The 19,257-nt window shown below is 37.1% G+C and overlaps 1 protein-coding gene across 1 annotated transcript in view; it reads left to right on the plus strand.

The window, feature by feature from the left end:
- The window catches only part of ZNF112 (zinc finger protein 112), a 34,022-nt gene extending 15,080 nt beyond the window's left edge, over positions 1-18,942 (plus strand). Inside the window, 5 exon segments of the mRNA XM_077131511.1 lie at positions 407-451; positions 4,968-5,094; positions 8,308-8,403; positions 12,656-15,102; positions 15,105-18,942. Coding sequence (XP_076987626.1) covers positions 437-451; positions 4,968-5,094; positions 8,308-8,403; positions 12,656-15,102; positions 15,105-15,134 — 2,715 coding nt within the window. The 5' untranslated portion in view covers positions 407-436 and the 3' untranslated portion in view covers positions 15,135-18,942.
- The last annotated feature ends 315 nt before the right edge of the window (positions 18,943-19,257 follow it).

The following is a 19,257-nucleotide window of genomic DNA, read 5'->3' on the forward strand; positions in this document are numbered from 1 at the left end:
TAGGGTCCTGATTTTGCAGATAACAGAACTGAAACATAAAGGTTAATTAACTTTATCCAGGTTACTCAGCCAGTTCACAGCAGTGTGGGTTTTCAACGCAGAAAGCTTGTCTGTAGAGTCAGTCCTTAATGAGTACATTCCATTTTTTCCCCTTATTTCCCATGATCAAATGAGTACTCTGGAACCATGAGGTATGAAGGTTGCTGGGAACAGCTGGGCAGGTTGTTCCATGCACTGGGGCATCTTGCCAGGTTAACCTAGTGATAGTTGGAATCCAGCCTGCACTCTGCTTGCTGAAGTGAATATGGTGGTGTCTGCCTGGGGGAAGGGGTGCCTTTTTCTAATTTGTACAAACACAGATTTGCTTTTCTCGCAGGCTTCTTTCTTAGTACCCTGTTCTTTTCAGGTGTCAGTCCTTCCCCAGAAGGAGGAGAAAATGACCAAGTTCCAGGTGAGCAGACATTTTATTTCTATCACATAACATGCTATCTCATGTCTTAGTGAGTAGATTTGTCTTTATTCTCTCCTTGCCACGAGTAAAGAATGATAGCAGCATTTAATACCCTTTATGTGTCAGCTGTTGCTTTTTGTTTTTTTCTTTTTTAGTTTATATTTGTTTTATTATTATTATTTATTTCACAAATAATAGTGTAAAAGAGAATAGAAATTTAAAAATGAAAAAAAATCATAAATTATTAGCTTGCCTAAAAACAATCTGCTTTTTTTTCCCGTTTGCTTTTTATATGCCTACATAACTAAACTTGTAATAATAGGCACAATTTTGAATTGTGGGGTTTATTTTTCACTTAAGATTATAGCACTTAATTTTTTTGATCACTTAATATTTTTTTCAGTGAACTTTTGTACCCTGTTTTCATTTTTTCAGGGTTTTTTTTCACATGGGCAGGTACCGGGAATTGAACCTGGGTCTCTGGCATGGCAGATGAGAATTCTGCCACTGAGTCACTGTTGCACTGCCCTGTTTTAATTTTTTAATAATCTACATTCATGGCTTTTAAGTACTTGAGGATTGTTGCAGTTTACACTGTAGTATCTGTTTTCCTATGTTTTAATCTTTACAAAAAGTAATTCTGAAGGAATTCTGATATTATTTTTCCTTTGGGTTCTAGGGACTCAAAACTGAAAATATATTTTTTCCATAAGTGGTGCCAAAGGTCTTTTTAAAGAGTACCTAAAATATGATTCAGGATCGTATTGAAATTAAACTCAGAAAAAAATAGTGTTAAGATGTTTTTGTGCAAGAATAGCTCCTCTTTCTTCCCAGTACCTGAAACTGTGTATGTGTCTGTGCATGTTTGTGTGTCTTTGTGTGTGTTTTACTATATATTAATTTATTCATTAGAGTAATAATTCAGGTACTTCATTTAAAATGCTTAAATTATATTATATAATCATACAAGATAGGATGTGTAGGCACTTTTCAGCTATCACTGTATTGATGTCATACAGCTATTTGCGGGGGCTCTTGGAACCATCTGCATTGTTAATACAAAGATAAGAGGTTCATGTAGAGCAAGCTCTGCTCAAGTTCCTATGGCAAGACAAGTGTCTAGTAAATTCCAAAGTCTTTGCCTTCTGGGTCAGGATTATAAGACCTACATTTGGGTAACAGAGAGGTAGAAAAAGAAAAACAAAAAACCTAAAGTTCTCCATTCAGAGACCTGAGGGAGTCATGTTCAGAGCCCTAGCCAGAGCAAATACAGTGTTGAATAGGTCTTCATATAAAATCTTTGAATTTCCCCATAGTAAAAGTTTTAAGACAAATTGCAAAGCGGAATGAAAAATATTTATAACATGCATGGAAGAAAAAGCCTTAATATCCCCAAAATAAACATTATTACAAAATAAGAAATAGAGATGATCAGCAAGGATATGAAAAGAGGATGGTCTTCATTACAAATCAACTGTATAAAAAATTTTTTAAATAACTGGATTTTGCTTCTCAAATTTACTTCTGAGATTATCAAAGCTTGATGTGTTTGTTGGTCAGGGTATAGAAGTGTAGGGATTTATACTTTCTAGGAAGAAGAATAAGTTAGAAAAAGCATTTTGGGGTAAAAATCCTGCCATTTTGATTTTAAAACTTTAAAGGTTAATAATCACCAACATCGTCATTTCTACTTTTGGGACTTTAAAGAGATATCAGACAGGTGGACTAAGATCTATGTGAAAGGTTATTTATAATCTAAAGCTCAGTGACCATGCATTATTAATAGTATTTTCATATTATGAATATTATAATATTCATTTTATTCAGATTATCAACTCCTTGGATTATTGTGTAGCTGAAATGGGATGAAAGCGATAATGAGAATTAAAATTGCTAACATTTGTTGGGTACTTACTGTGTGCCAGGTATTGTTTTTGGGTGCATTACATATGGTCACTCATTTTGTTACCTGTACCCTGGGATATAGGTATCAGCATATAAATGAGAGAGGGTAAGGTACTTCTCCAAGATCACACAGATATTGTGAACTTGTCCAAGATCACAGATTGGGATGAACATAGGCAGTCAGGCTACAACGTTGTGGTTGTAACCATGATCCCCTAAATGCCACAATCCACAGATGGGGCACAGAGGATGAACTACAGCCTTGATTTGGCAAATTAAATAAATTTTGCATATAGCAGACAGAAACAAACCCTATCAGATTCTGTTGGTACTAAATTGATAAAGCTCTCCTGGGGCAAGTGGCATTACGAATAAAATTTACAATATTAGTAGCCTAGGAAGCAACACAGTTCCAGGAATTGCCCATAAGAGTGCTAACAAAGGCTTAAAGTGCAAGGATTTCTTTTCTTGCAGGCATTTTTTAAATGCAATTTTATTGAGGTATATTCGCATACCATATAATTATCCAAAGTATACGGTCAGTGGCTCACGGTATCATCATATAGTTGTGCATTCATCACCACAATCAACTTTAGAAGATTTGCATTACTCCAAAAATTAAAAATAAGAAAGAACATTTAAAACATCTCATAGTCCTTAGCCCCTCTCTATTTTTTGTCTTTATTTTCTTACTCGTCTGCCCATACACTGGATAAAGGAAATGTCAGTTACAAGGTTTTTGCAATCACATGGTTACACTGTAAAGGATATATAGTTATACAGTCATCAAGAATCAAGGCTGCTGGATTATGATTGAATACTTTCAGGTATTTCCCTTTAGCTATTCTAATATACTAGAAACTAAAAAAGGAATATCTATATAATGTGTAAGAATAACCTTCAGAATGACCTCTTGACTTTAGTTGAAATCTCTTAGCCACTGAAACTTTATTTTGTCTCATTTATTTTTCACCTTTTGGTCAAGAAGTCTTTCTCAATCCCGTGATGCCAGGGCCAGACTCATCTCTGGTAGTCGTGTCCCATGTTGCCAGAGAGATTTACACTCCTGGGAGTGATGTCCCATGTAGCAGAGAGGACAATGAGTTTACCTGCAGACCTGACTTAGAGAGAGGCCACATCTGAGCAATAAAAAGAGGTTTTCTGGAGGTGACTCTTAAGCATAGTTATAAGTAGGTTTATCTTCTCCTTTGGAGGAATAACTTTCATATTTGTTAGCCCCAAAATTGAGGGCTTGACTTATTAAAATGGAAGTCCCTAACCCTTAAGAGACTGTCAGGAATTCCCCAGGTGGGAAGTTTAATATTTCCACATTTTCCCCCAGACCCTCAAAGGGACTTTGCAAATACTTTTTTTACTTTCAGCCCAAAATATTCTGGGATGTATTGAGGTATTACATTAACCTGTGTAGAATAACAAGATCTCATTCCCTATTCTAAATTCCATGTAATTATGTTGTTTAAATAAGCTGATCATACAGGTTAAATTAGATAGTGTGTTACAGAAAATAAAAATTTTGTACCAAGTAAACATCTCTTCCTTTGGTCTCACATAGAATTTGAAGTTTAAAATACAGTCAGTATCATCCTTTACCCTGTGTTCTGATTTACCTTGTTTCTAACCAAGTCCATTTCATTCATATCTCTAATTGAAGTCTGATCTCTTTATCAGCTTCTTTAACAGTTTTGTATGGAGTGATGCTTACTTTCATAGTTGCAGAACTCTACCTCTGAGTCTCAGATGTCACACAGATACCCAAAGTTCCAGGGAACGACCAGGTTATACACAGGGACCTCAGCATCTCAGAATTTAGAAATAACATTAAAACTCAGAAATAGATGTAACTGCTGTAAGAGCTTACAATCTAGGAACCTTTACATAAATATTATTGAACATTCTGTACTTCTTATTTGTCAATTGCTTAATCTCTTCCCATGTTCTATCTCCTGATAACCTATGCTCTCGAATTCAATTCTCAGAGTTTTCTCGAGGATTTACAATACTTGTCCTTTTGTTTCTGGCTTATTTCACTCAATAAAATGTCCTCAAGGTTCATTCACCTAGTTGCATGCCTCACAACTTCATTCCTTCTTGAAGCCACTGAATATTCCATTGTATGTATACACCACGGTTTGCTTTCTGTTCATCAGTTGATGTCCCCTTAGGCTACCTCCGTCCATTGCAAATGGTGAATACTGCCACAATAGACATTAGTGAGAAAATGTCCTTTCATGTCCCTGCTTTCAGTTCTTCCAAGTATATACCTAATAATGGGGTTGCAGGATCATATGGCAACCCTGTATTTAGCCTCCTTTGCAACCACCACACTGCCCTCAAGAGGTGCTGCACCAATCTTCTTCCCTACCAGCAGTGAATAGGTATATCTTTCTCCATATCTTCTCCAGCACTTTTATCTTGCTGTTTATTCTTGAAGCTGTTTTGGTGAATGGAATTGGCAGTATGGAAGGCAAATGGGGCAGCTACTTAAATTGGACTCTGGTGCCTCAAAATCCAGAACTGCTTCCTATCCTTTATACTTTCTCAATGCTGCCTCTCTTCCATAGTCTTAGTTTGTGTGTATTTATTGTTGCAGGAAGCAGTGACATTCAGTGACGTGGCTGTGGTTTTCACCAAGGAGGAGATGGGGTTGCTGGACCTTGCACAGAGGAAGCTGTACCGAGATGTGATGCTGGAGAACTTCAGGAACTTAGTCTCAATGGGTGAGGACAGATGCCCTCTGTAACTCAACATTGGCCATCTGGGGTGTCTTTGTAAGCTCAGTTGTTTGAAGCTCTGAGACTCCTGAAGTGGTGTTCCACACTTAGACACTTGAGAATCCTAATAATCCCTATGCAAAGTAGATGTTTTCCTCCAGGCAAACATCTGTCCTTTGAACTGTAAATGGCCAAATTGAGGTCCTGCCCCATTGGTTTGTCATGAAATAAATTTAGTGAGTTGCTCCAGCTTTTTTTATTTTTCAGGGTGCCAGTAATTATTTATTGACTTGATTTCTGGGGATATTTTTTAAACAATGGATTTGTAAATAACTTAAAATTTACAGAAAATTTGTTACAGGAAAAATATAGTACAAGAATACCCAAATACCTTTTACCTAGATTCACCTGTAGTAACAGTTTTAACCCATTTGCTTTATCATTTATGCTCACGCTCTTTCTCTTTCCATATTCATTTATGTATATATATGAAAAGTAAATATATTTATAATAATTTTTTCTGAACCATGTAAGGGTGAATTATGTGCACCATAGAGCTTTTTTTTACCACTGATACTTCCATATATATGCAGATTTTCCTCGCATCTGACACCAACTGCAAGATCAGGTATTCCCAATACTATTCTCAGGTTTGATAATTTTCTAGAAGAACTTACAGAATTCACTGAAAGTTGTTATACTCATGGCAGTAGGGAAAGGATATAAATTAAAATCAACTAGTAGATTGGGCTCATGGGGCAAAGTACTGGAGAGTTCTAAGCACAAAGCTCCTGCTTGTCCTCTCCCCTTGGAGTCATGGACTATGCTAACTACTCTAAAAAATGATGTGTGAGAACATTCATAGAGTATTGCCCAGGCCAAACATCTCTTTCGAAAAGGTTAGTTCTTTACTGCACAGTATATTTTGTAGAAATAGGAAAATTTTCTTACATATCTCCAATGCAGATATAATGCTTTTATTTAATATTTTGTTCATAATCTAACTTTATCATTTGAGTCCAAATATCCTCATAGCATATTTTTCTCCCTCCAGAACAGGAGCACTGGGTCTAGTCTCGTCATGTGTCTTTAGCCTCCTTTAATTTGGAACATGTCCACAGCTGTTCTTTGTCTTTTATGACCATGGCATTTTTTAAAAATACAGTTAACCTACCTCCCTCCCCCCAATTATTAATAGAACATTCCTAATGTTTCTTTATAATTAGATTCAGGTTATGCATTCTGCCAGGATACTGCAGAGGTAGTGGTGTGAACTTTTGAGGATATCACATCTGCAGGCACGTGATGTCCTTCTTTCCCTCATTAGTGATGTTAATTTTTTTTCCATTAACTTTAGTCCATGGTTTACATTAGAGTTCCCTGTTTGTGTTGTACAGTCCTAGGGTATTTTTTTTTCTTTTCATTTTTATCACCTAGTCCGTATATTGTCCAGTTTCTCCACTATATAATTACTGCTTTTCTCCCATGCATTCCCAGGGCCACACTTTAAGACTGTGCAAATATCCTGATCAACAAAATTTCCCTATAGATTTAACATCCAATGATGATTCTTCCAGTCTTTACTATGATTGTTACAGAATGATGATTTCCTGACTTAGTACTGTCTCACATTTTGCAGTCAGTGCTTGGCATTCTGTGATAAGAAAGAGCCCTCTCTACGCAACCATTTATTTTCTTTACTTTTATTTGTAAGGAATTTTGAATTCTTTTAAAAATCGTTTATAATTTATTACTGTAATTAATAATTTTGGTGCTGAAGTCCCAGATTTCACCAGGAAGAGCTCCTTCAGGCCAACTCATGTGTCCTTGTAACACAGACCCCAACATTCTTTGAGTATTCACATCCTTTGCACAACATGATATTCTATGTTCATATTTTACTTACTTGGTCCTAGCTCTGGACTCATCCATTTATCTGACGAAACCTTATTCCTTTCAGTGGGGAATAGTACTCAGTACCAAGGTCTGTTTGCAGGGTATTGTCATTGGCACTGTGGTGTCTTTGTTTCTCAGTCAAAGGGACAGAGTTAAGAGATATATGTCTGTATGCATGTTTATACATGTGTATGTGTGTATACACATACATTGATATACATCCACTCATATAAATAAATATACATGTGAATACATGTCCAATGCCATTCAAAATAGGAGAAATGTAAATTTAATTATATTGATATACCACTTCTCATCCATGAGATTCACAAAGATTCAGAAATTTGACACTTTTTAATGAAACTGTGCGGGGGAAAAAGGATTTTCATACATTGAAAGTAGGAATGCAAAATGATACAGCCCCTATGGAGGGAAATTTGGCAGTGTGTAACAAAATTATGTATTTACCCTTTCCCAGCAATCCACTTCTAGAAATTTTTCCTTATGATAGGAAAGTACAAAAGAGCCATTAATAGTATAATGTATGTAATAAAGAAGGGAAGATAAGTAAATACATATGTATCTGCTTATCTTTATAAGAGTAATCACAGGAAAGATTAATCAGAAAATCATGAAAGAGATTGGAAGATAATAGGGTAGAAGGGATGTGGGGGAGGCACTTATTGGAGATCACCTTTTTATCTAGTTTTGGCTTTTGAAAATATGTTATTTCAACACATTACAAAAATTAAATGGAATGCAAATGGGGTGGTAAACTGAAAGAAAAATGAAACATGAACTGATTTGAAATTAATGCTATAACTACATCAAAGAGAAGGAACACAAGGAGATAGCTAAGGAACAAAGCATATAACTATTGACTTTCATTCAACTGTTGACTTGTGTATGATGGGAGGGGAATGGCAGAATGAATTGCAATCCTGAGCAATTTTTAGTAAGTTTGTTTATTGTAGCACAGAAGAAGCAATTCTGAACCTATTTTAGATGTACTATAGGTTCCAAGGCAATTCAATGGAAAAAGTATAATATTTTCAACAGATGGTGCTGGAACATTTGGACATCCCTATACAAAATGATGGATCTGTGCCTCACACCTCATTTTAAAAATTAACTCAAAATGGATCACAAACCTAATATAAAATGTAGAACATATTTTTTAAGAGGAAACATAGAAAGTTGTAATGACTGAAGGTTAAGCGAAAAATACTTATTTATGACACCAAAGCATGATCCAGAAAAGAAAACAACTAATACATTGGACTTCACCAGAATTAAAAACTTTTGCTCTCTGCCTTTTTAAAGGGCATCAGCCTTTCAAACCAGACCTGATAACCCAGTTGGAGAGAGAAGAAAAGCTTTTGATGATGGAAAGAGAAACCCAAGGAGATGGAAGTTCAGGTGAGTACTGTGTAGCAATCACAGAGCAGCCAGAGAGTCCTTTCTGAAATACAGGTCAGACCGTGTTACTTCTCTGTTTAAACCTCTCCAGTGGCTTCCTATTTCACACTGAGTAAAATTTAAAGTTCTGAAAGTGGCTTATTAGGCCCTAAGGCATTTGTCCCCTCAACTCCCTCTGGCTTTCCTTATTCATCTACTGTTGTGTATCTTTCCTGCTTTGGTCTGTACCAGCTGTACTACCCCATTGCTGTCTTTCCAACCTGTCAGTTATGCTTCTACTTCACGTTCTTTGACTTGCTCTTCTCTCTGCCCTGAATGAATGAGTTAGTTCATAGATACATGGCTTCCCTGTCTTCAGTCCTCCTCGAGATGGCTAATAAGTATAGAATAAAAAAGGATAACCAAGGGACAGTCCATAATGTTGTTTGTTATCTAATGAATGCCTGTCCTTATTCTAATTCTTAGGTGTCCTTCACTGTTCATTGGTAGGCAGACATTCCTAAAAGATAAACCAGTCATCTAAATTAAGTAGCAAATATCATCTCAATGCCTGTTTAGGAACAGTATAATTAACCCTTCTCATGCAGCAGTTTCATATGAGACAGTCTTACATTGGTGATAGTTTCCTCATTCCTATTCCTAGCTCTTCACCATCCCATTCTGTCTTCTCTTACCCTCTCATTTTCTAATACCTAAGTAGTCTTTTGATCTAGATATAGGTTTTTTAATAAATTTTTAAATTTTTTTAAAAAAACAACAAATGCAAATATTCTTAACTTGTGATCATTGCATTCTACATATATGATCAGTAATTCACAGTATCACGTAGTTGCATATTCATCATCATGATCATTTCTTAGAACATTTGCATCAATTCAGTAAAAGTAATAAAAAGACAACAGAAAAAAATCATACATCATACATACCATACCCCTTATCCCTCCCTTTCATTCATCACTAGCATTTCAATCTAAATTTATTTTAACATTTGTTCCCCCTATTATTTATTTTTATTCCATATGTTTAACTCGTCTGTTGATAAGGTAGATAAAAGGAGCAATAAGGTAGATAAAAGAATAGAAGTAGTTTTGAAGTAGCATTTTCAAGTTGGACATTTCTGTGAATCTATCCATTCTGGTGATGTTTCTTGAATCTGCAAGACTGACATCAGAAGCCGGTGTCTTTGAATAGGGAGTGAGATCTTGTTGGTTTGTACAGGTTAGTGTGATGTCCCGATACATCCCAGAATAATTTAGGCAGAAAATAAAAAAATACTTGCAAAATCTCTTTGGGGGACTGGGGGAAAAGGAGAAAATATTCAACTTCCCCATCTTTAGAATTCCTAATATTCTCACCAGCAGTGGGAACAACTAATTCAGTAGGCTGAGCCCTCAATCTTGGGTCTTGCTCCTATGAGCTTATTCCTATAAAGGAGAAGCTAAGTCTACTGATAATTATGCCTTATCCCCAGAGAACCTCCTTTGTTGCTCAGATGTGGCTTCTCTCTCTAAGCCAGCACGGCGAATGAATTCACTGCCCTCTCCCATACAGGATGTGACTCCCATGGGAATAAATCTCCCTGGCAACGTGGGACATGACTCTCATGGATGAGCTGGGACCTAGCATCATGGGATTGAGAAACTCTTCTTGACTAAAAGGGGGACAAGAGAAGTTAGACAAAATAAAGTTTCAGTTTTGCTGAGAGATTTCAGATGGAATTCTGAGGTTATCCTGGAGGTTATTCTTATGCATTATAGAGATATCACTTTTTAGTTTATGGTGCATTGGAGTGGCTATGGGGAAGTACCTGAAACTATTGAACTGTATTACAGTAGCTTTGAATCTTAATGACAATTGTAGAACTATATTGCTTTTACAGTGTAACCATGCAATTGTGGAAACCTTGTGACTGATGCTTTCTTTATCCAGAGTATGGACAGATGAGTGAAAAAATAAGGACAATCCTGTTTAGCCACTTATCTTCATGGAGGATACTTTTTGCCAGGATATGAAGAATTACTTATAATCTGAGCTTTGATAACTAGGCAATAAGCCATTTCCACCCAAACATGATCATCTCCTACCATTCTAATGTCTCAATTCTCTAAACATTGGAGTAATTTTCCATTAAAATGGCCTAAACCAATTCAGTGCTTATTGAGTTTTGCTCATAGATTATGAATTACCTCAAAGGCCACCTGCATGTGTCATGAAACTCAGCCATTCTAACCTCCCTTAGCCACCATTTTGTCTGTGGTCTTTTGTCAGAGTGTTTCATATTCTGTCCTGTGCCATCACTCTTGGTGACGTATAATTTTATTGAAATGCATTCACATACCATATAATCCATCCAAAGTATGCAGTCAATTTTGACTCACAGTATCATCGTACAGTTAGTTGTGGATTCATCACAATCAATTTTAGAACATTTTCATACTCAAAAAAAGAAATAAAAATTTTTAAAAAACCCAATTTTCTCATACCCCTTATCCCCCCAGCTATTATTTTTTTCATCTTTATTTTATTACTCACCTACCCACACACTGGGTTAAAGGGAATGTCATTCACAGATTGTTGCAGTCACATGGTCACATGATAAAAGCTGTATAGTTACACAGTCATTATCAAAGATCAAGGCTGCTGGATTACAGTTCAACAATTTCAGGTATTTCTTTCTAGGTGTTCTAAAACACTAGAAACTAAAAAGAAATATCTGTATAATGAGTCAGTAGTCATAATCATTTGTTAAATCCTAATTTCTCAGTTATATCTCCTCCCTCCCATTTGATCATTCTCTCCATACTCAGGAATATCTGGGCAATGACTGTTCTATCTTCTTCATGCTGGAAAGGAGTGTTGACCTTATGGGGTAGAGGAATGAAACTGGTTGATGTTCTTGGAGAGAATGGTTTATCTGGGTTTCAGGGTTTATCTGTTAGGAACAATCTGGAGGTCTTAAGTTTCTGAAAAAGTAAACTTACTAAGAAAAACTTTTATAGAATCTTTAGATGGAGTCCAGTATGTTCTTTAGAGTTTTCAGGAATACTGTTTGTTGGGGCTTGTCATACTGTGGCAATTTGCAATATCTGGCTGAAGCTTCCATAAGAGTAACCTCCAGAATAACCTCTCGACCCTATTTGAAATCTCTTAGCCACTGAAACTTTATTTTCTTCCATTTCATTTTCACCTTTTGGTCAAGAAGGAATTCTTAATCCCATGATGCCAGGGCCAGGCCCATCCCTGGGAGTCATGTCCCATGCTGTCAGGGAGAGCTACTTGCCTGGAAGTCATGACCCACATTTGGGGAGGATACTGAGTTTATTTGCAGAGTTTGGCTTAGAGAGGCCACTTCTGAACAACAAAAGAGGTCCTCTGGGAGTGACTCTTAGGTATAGCTGTAAATAGGCTTAGCATCACCATTGCAAAAATAAGTTTCATAAGGGCAAGCCTGAAGATTGAGGGCTTGGATTATTAAACTGGGAGTCCCTACTGATTGAGAGAATATCAGGAATTCCACAAGTGGGGAAGTTTAATTGTTCCACATTTTTTCTCCAGTCCCTCAAAGGGACTTTACAAATACTTTTTTATTTTCTTCCCAAAATACTCTGGAATGTTTTGGGAATGTTGAAATAACTTTTGAAAGAAGTTAAAAACTGACAATGGCTCAAAGTGACTTAGGAGAGCTTATTATCCTCATAAAGATATAGCTCATTAGAGACAGGCATCATTGCCTCAGATATGATTAAAGGTCTGTTTACCTTCTTCAAAACAACATTTGACACACGGCCTCCTTACAATCAAAGAAAATAGAAAAACAAACAAAAGCATTACTATGTCAATGTGCCAGAGGGGGGAAGAAAAAGATTAATATCAAGACAGAAAGCAATTATCTACCTGCAATAGTATTCTTTCCAATTTAGGAATATCCTCTATATTCTCCTTGAGATCTCTAAGCAACCCATGGTAAACCCATAATAAGATGTGTATGGTTTTACTAGTGTACCCCATCTTGATGTCCAGGTTGTATAGCAAAGCCTTGATTTTGAGATATATGGGTAGCCTGACATATGTAAATCCTACTTATATACTTGATTCAGCCTAAGAAGAGGATTTTTCTAGTATTTTTAAAGGAAGTGACAGGAATTTTCCTTTGGTTCATTCAAGTTTCATATTATGACCCATTGGAAAGTTTTGAAATTCTTGAGCAAAGCATTTACTTGTCCACATCTCTGAATTCTGTTTATCCTTACAGGAAGCAAGAATCAACATAAGAGGGAAAATATTCAAGAAGTGGGATCAAGCTACCTTTCCCCCAAAGAGCTTTCCTCCTGGCAGATCTGGCAACAAAGTGCAAATGAAATAACCAGATGTCAGGATTCCAAGAAAAATGATTCTCAGGTGCAAAAGCAAGGTGATTCTCTACACCAGGTTTGGGTAGGAATACCAATTCAGATTTCTGAAGATGGGAACTCTATATTGACTCATAAAGGGGATTGTTCCAATTATATAAAAAATCAAGAGTTTCCATCTTGGAGAGACCATCATTCTTGGAGGAAAGTGTATCTGACTGAATCACAAAATTTTCAGTGTAGATGTCAGCACATTCCCATTAAAAATAGTATCTGTATGTGTGACTGCATCAGTTGGATCACCCATCACAATAACAACCTGGGAGTACACAAAACAGAAAAAAATTACACCTGCCATTATTGTCGAAAAAACATCATGAAGATATCATTACTTAATCAGGACTTAGTTCAAACAGGGCACAAGTCCTACCTTTGTAATAAATATAGAAAAGCCTTCAGTGACATTTCCAGCTCTGAAGTTCATCAGCAGTTACACTTAGAGGGGAAACCTCGTACATACAGTCAGTATGGAAAGGGCCTCGGTTATAGTTCAGTTCTTCATAGTCATCAGCATGTTCCTAGAGGAGGTGATTGTGTGATTGAGAGTTCAGAGCTACAGTCTCATCAGCAAGTACAAACAGAGGAGAAGCCATACAGATGTGGTGTGTATAATAAGAACTTGAGTCAGTACTCATCTCATAACACTTATGAGCTTATTCACATAGGGGAGATGTCCTATAGATGCAACATTTGTGAGAAAGCCTTTACTCATAGCTTAGACCTTAATGATATTTTAAGGGTTCATTCTATGGGGGAACTCCATGAATATGAAGAGAATGGGGATGTCTTTGATCAAAGTTCATGTCTTCAAGTCCATCAGAAAATCCACACTGAAGAGAAACTATATACAGGCTTGGAGTATGGGAAGAGCTTCATTTGTGGCTCAAATCTTAACATTCAGCAGAGAGTTCATGTAGAAGAGAATCTCTGTAATTCTCAGAAGTGTGATAATGGCTTCAGTCTGGTTTCACATTTTCAGGACCTTCAGATAGTCCACAGTAGGGAACAAGTATACAAACATTACTCATGTGGCAACAGCTTCAGTCGAAACTCATACCTTCAAAGCCATCAGAAAATCCACATTGGAGAGAAAACTTATGTGGAGTGTGATAATGGCTTCAATTGGAGTTCAAAACTTAAAAATCATCAGAAAGCTCATTCTGAAGAGAAGCCATACAAATGTAATACATGTGGTAAAGGCTTCAGTCATAGATCAGTTCTTAATGTTCATCAGAGAGTTCATACAGGAGAGAAACCTTATAAATGTGAAGAGTGTGGTAAGGAATTCAGTCGGAGTTCATACCTTCAAGCTCATCATAGAGTCCACACTGGAGAAAAACCATACAAGTGTGATGCGTGTGGGAAAGGATTCAGTCGTAATGCATACCTTCAAGGCCATCAGAGAGTCCACACTGGAGAAAAACCATACAAGTGTGAGGAGTGTGGAAAAGGCTTCAGTCGTAGTTCGCACCTTCAAGGCCATCAGAGAGTCCACACAGGAGAAAAACCATACAAATGTGAGGAGTGTGGGAAAGGTTTCAGTTGGAGCTTTAATCTTCAGATTCATCAGAGGGTTCATACAGGAGAGAAACCCTATAAATGTGGAGAATGTGATAAGGGCTTCAGTAAGGCCTCAACTCTTCTGGCCCATCAGAGAGTTCATACAGGAGAGAAGCCATACCAATGTGATGAATGTGGTAAGAGCTTCAGCCAGAGGTCATACCTCCAAAGTCATCAGAGTGTCCACACTGGAGAGAGACCATATATATGTGAGGTATGTGGGAAGGGCTTCAGTCAGAAAGCTTATCTTCAAGGCCATCAGAGAGTCCACACTAGAGTGAAACCATATCAATGTGAGATGTGTGGAAAGGGCTTTAGTCAGAGTTTTCGCCTTGAAGCACACCAGAGGGTCCACACAGGAGGGAAACCATACAAATGTGAGGTGTGTGCAAAGGGCTTCAGTGAGAGTTCACGTCTTCAAGCACATCAGAGAGTCCACACAGAAGGGAGACCCTATAAATGTGAACAATGTGGTAAGGGTTTCAGTGGGTATTCAAGTCTTCAAGCCCATTATAGAGTCCACACTGGGGAGAAACCATACAAATGTGAAGTGTGTGGGAAGGGCTTCAGTCAGAGATCAAACCTTCAAGCTCATCAGAGAGTCCACACGGGAGAGAAACCATACAAATGTGAAGCATGTGGTAAGGGTTTCCGTTGGAGCTCAGGTCTTCTGATTCATCAAAGAGTCCACAGTGGTGATACATTTTATAAAATTGAGTATGGTAAGGATTATCCTTCATTAGAGAATCCACACAGAAATGAAGTTCTGTAAAATGATGTTGTGTTTTGTTTTTAAGTAGAAATTTTTTTCTTTTTAAGAACAATATGATATTTCTGCCCAACCTCAACATTAACAATGGCTAGGAGACCACATAGCAGAGATGCTTAATGAGAGGAGTTCCATGAGGATTTTGATTAGAACCTTATCAGTTATTGCACAGGAACTAGAACTTATATGAGAATGGTCAGGAATTTAACAAAAGCATAATAATGAGCATGCCTAAATCCATGTCTACTAGAATGTAAGCTCCATGAAAGAAGGAACTTTGTTCATTGCTAAGTGAATGAACAAAACCATGACATTGTATAACTTGGTGTAGGTGCTCAGTACTTTCTGTTAAATGAATAAAGTTTATAAAGATAGAATGTTTGAAAATTAGTTCATTTCCAAAAATTGTTTAAAATGTAAGTGGAGGGCAGGCCATGGTGGCTCAGCAGGCAGGAATGCTTGCCTGCGATGCCAGAGGACCCGGGTTTGATTCCTGGTGCCTGCCCATGTAAAAAAACACAATACAATAAAATAAAATGTAATTGGAAGAGGAACCCAACAAGTATCTTAATATAATCAATTCAAGTAAATATTTTTTGAAAGTAAAACATCAACAATATTGCAATTTGAAATAACATGAATTTGGTTGTAACCCTATTGTGAATGGCCCCCATCCTTTCTCCCGTCTTTTTTCTTAAGCAAGGACATGCCGAATTTCTGAATTTTGTTCTTTTTTTCTATGTAGTGTACCATTAAGCTAAGCTTGGCTTTGTGTATATGTGTGTGAGTTCACACACACGAGTGAATGTTTTGTGACTGTACAAAACAGAACACTGCCTTTTACATTATAACTCCTGTGTGTTAATACAGTTTTACTGTAATATCTGGGAGGTGTCAGAAATGGCTATTAATGACAACTACTGTCTTAATAAATGTTGAAGTTATAATATTTGGTTTTTTTATTCTCCATATTTCCATCAAAACCATTTGATCTGATTGACTTTTAAGTGTGGTAGCCTTTGTATATCCCAAATCTCCTTAGGCTCTAGCAAGCTTGAAGGACTTTAATTTTGTCAAGTTACCCATCTGCATACTTTTTCCTCTCCCTCAAAAAAAGGAAAAATCTCGAATTTCTCCAAAACTTTTATCAAAAGTATTGATTCATAGAATTGCCACTTACTGATTAGACTCTGTCTTCAGGAACAATGCCCTTTGTTGGTGGGAGTGAGAAATACAAGCTTGTTGGAGAAGAGTTGGACAATTTGTACCAAAATGTAAAATGCCCATAACCTATTTGGAAATCATAGAATAACAATTTATGGTGAAGAGATTTTTGCAGGGAAAAAAAGGTGTGTTAAATAATAATATTTTAAACTGAAAGTAAATGTCCATAAATAATAGCTTGAATAAATTTTGATATTTTCTTATAAATGGAGCTACAGAAAGTATGGGATAGATTTTAAATGACAGAAATGGAATATATATATTATTTAATGAAAATGTGGATTGCATCTTCAAAATATAATCCAGTTAATCTAAGTCTATATACATATATGGTCAAATACCTGCCTATATATAATTACTATATGAAAAATTATTCCCCATGATGTAGTTTTCTCTGACAAGCAAAATTTTGACTTAGTTTTTTTTCTGTTTCATAATTCATTAAAAATTTTTTTTACCATGAACTTAAGCTACCAAAAATTTATCACAGTAATGTCTATGTAAAACAGAATATAAGCAGCTACTGTGATACTAATTCCTTATTTGTAGGAACTCATGGTTGCTGTATTTCATTAGATATTATATATGGCTAAAATTAAAGAATATAAGCCCTGAAGTTAATTTTCACAATTCTCTGGATTTTTGAGGACCCAGATAAATTAGGTGTCAGCAATTTTATCTTTCTGGAAAATTTCTTTGGGTCTAAAAGCCCATGCAGCTGAGGATGTCCTAGTGCAATTCAATTAGTAGAAATTGATGCATCACAGATTTCCTGTCAGTTTTCCCGGGGTGTTCTGGTGTCCAAGGTGGTAGTTAATGTACAGCATATTCAGAAGTCCAGGGCCTTTAGTGCAGTTCTTTGCTATCTTCGCATAGCATAGGGAAGGTCGTGAGAGCTCAAGCTAGTTTTATCCACTAGGATTCTTTTAGTTATAAGTAACAGAAAATTTAACTCAAGGTGGCTTAAACCAAAAAGATTTCTTAGTTTACATAAATGAGAATACAGGTAGGGTGAGACCTGGATCTGAGTAGTTCTGGGCTCTACATACATTTTCTTTAATTCTCTCACTTCTGTCCTCTTGTGTGAACTCTTGTCTCCAAAGAGCTCACAAGATGGCAGTATCACCTTTTTTGTTCATAGCCAAGGGAAGCTAGCTTCTTTCTCATTTTAGTGTAGGGTCACTCCTGCTTCTTAGAATGCCTAGAATCTCTGACCTCTCTGATCCCTACTCAAGAAAAACTAAGCCAGAGCAACAGAGGACTACACCCCTGGTCCCCATGTACAGGCTAGCTTTCTCTAATGATAAGCAGCAGCAGACTACACTGGGAAAAGGGCTGAATATGGTCAGAGAATACTTCTGTGGCACAGGAATAAGAGATGTGCAAAAGCTGAGGGTGGAGAAGAAAACAAAAATCTTCCAGCACTCCACTCCCCACCCTAGGCAAAAATAAACAATAGAGAAATTTGAAGCCAGTGGTTCACTGAAGATAGCTGCTGCAACAGCAAAACCCAAATCCAGCTTGATTTCTGACCCGGAGTGATTCAACACTCTGCCCTAATAGCCTAGCAGAACAGGTGTGCCTATTTCCAGGCAAAAATACTATTTACTTCAGTCTCTACTGTTCTATGGCATCCGGTAATAAATTAGAAGGCAAAAAAAAAGAGAACAAGCAACCTTCTGCCAGGAGCTAGAGCAATCAATAAAACCAGACTTAAAGATGAGCCAGATTTTGAAACTCAGGGAATTTTACATAACTGATTGTCATGTTAAAGGCGCTAGTGACTAGGGCAGACAGGCATGAACAGATGGGGAGTTTCAGCAATGCGGTTGGAATTAATAGAGTCAAATGGGAAATGCTAGAAAAGAAAACTTATCATAAGCAATGCTTTTGAAGAGCTCTTGAGTAGACTCAGTGGCAGCTGAGGAAAGTGTCAGAGAACTTGAATATAGGTTTAGAGAAATATCCAAACTGAAACAGAGGAGAAAAAACAGAATAAAGCATCCTAGAACTCTAGGACAATATCCTGTGGTGTATATTTCATCAGAAACCATACAAGAAACTTCACTAAAAAATTCTAAGCCCAATTGTTTTTACCTATTGGTGAAGGAGGGGTTCCCCCACCCTGAATAGTACAAAATGGCTAAATACACATCACCTGACCTTGGACAGATGAGACTGCTAACAGTTTGATACTCACAAATACTCACAATCCAGGGAGGAAGACACTGTACATAACCCACATAGGGACGTCCTCTGGAGCAGAGTGAACCAGCCAGGACTGTGGGAGGAAGGAAGGCTTTGCAGAAATATGAGTGGGGTATACCCGGGTTCAACTGAAAGAGGTGATTATTTCAATAATCCATGGGCTGGCAGGGAACCAGAGCCCATTAGGTTCAAATCTAGGTAGAATGCAGCTGGTAGAGAGCCTTTCCTGCTGGGAGGAATGCATATCTGTTTATTTAGAGATGCTAATTTCCCTTTATAAAGATAATTTAGGGACCTTTGTAGCATTGGTGTAAGGAGAATGTATCCCCAGGACCATGAATTTAGATAACTCAATGCCTGTAGCAATAGTGACACCCAGTGGGGGGGTAGGGTGGGGTCTATTCGCTACTCTGTAATTTAAATAAGAGTTCTTGAGAGGCTCATTAGGCCTGTCAATTAAAATGACTGCTGAATTTTAGGGAAAGATACAGTTTTATTGAATGCTTTCTCCAAAAGTCCAGCACTATGTATTCTGAGAAGTAAAATGAGTGCCTTGGTTACTATCATAAATGTCTGGAACACCAAAAGGGATAAGGAGTGTTCTGGTGAGGTTTTGTATTGTGGCCTAAGTATATGTAGAGACATCTGTTACCTTGATTTATATTTTGGGTATCTGTGAGGCTA

The sequence above is a fragment of the Tamandua tetradactyla genome, chromosome 16 (genome assembly GCF_023851605.1).
Source record: "Tamandua tetradactyla isolate mTamTet1 chromosome 16, mTamTet1.pri, whole genome shotgun sequence".
Taxonomy (NCBI): domain Eukaryota; kingdom Metazoa; phylum Chordata; class Mammalia; order Pilosa; family Myrmecophagidae; genus Tamandua; species Tamandua tetradactyla.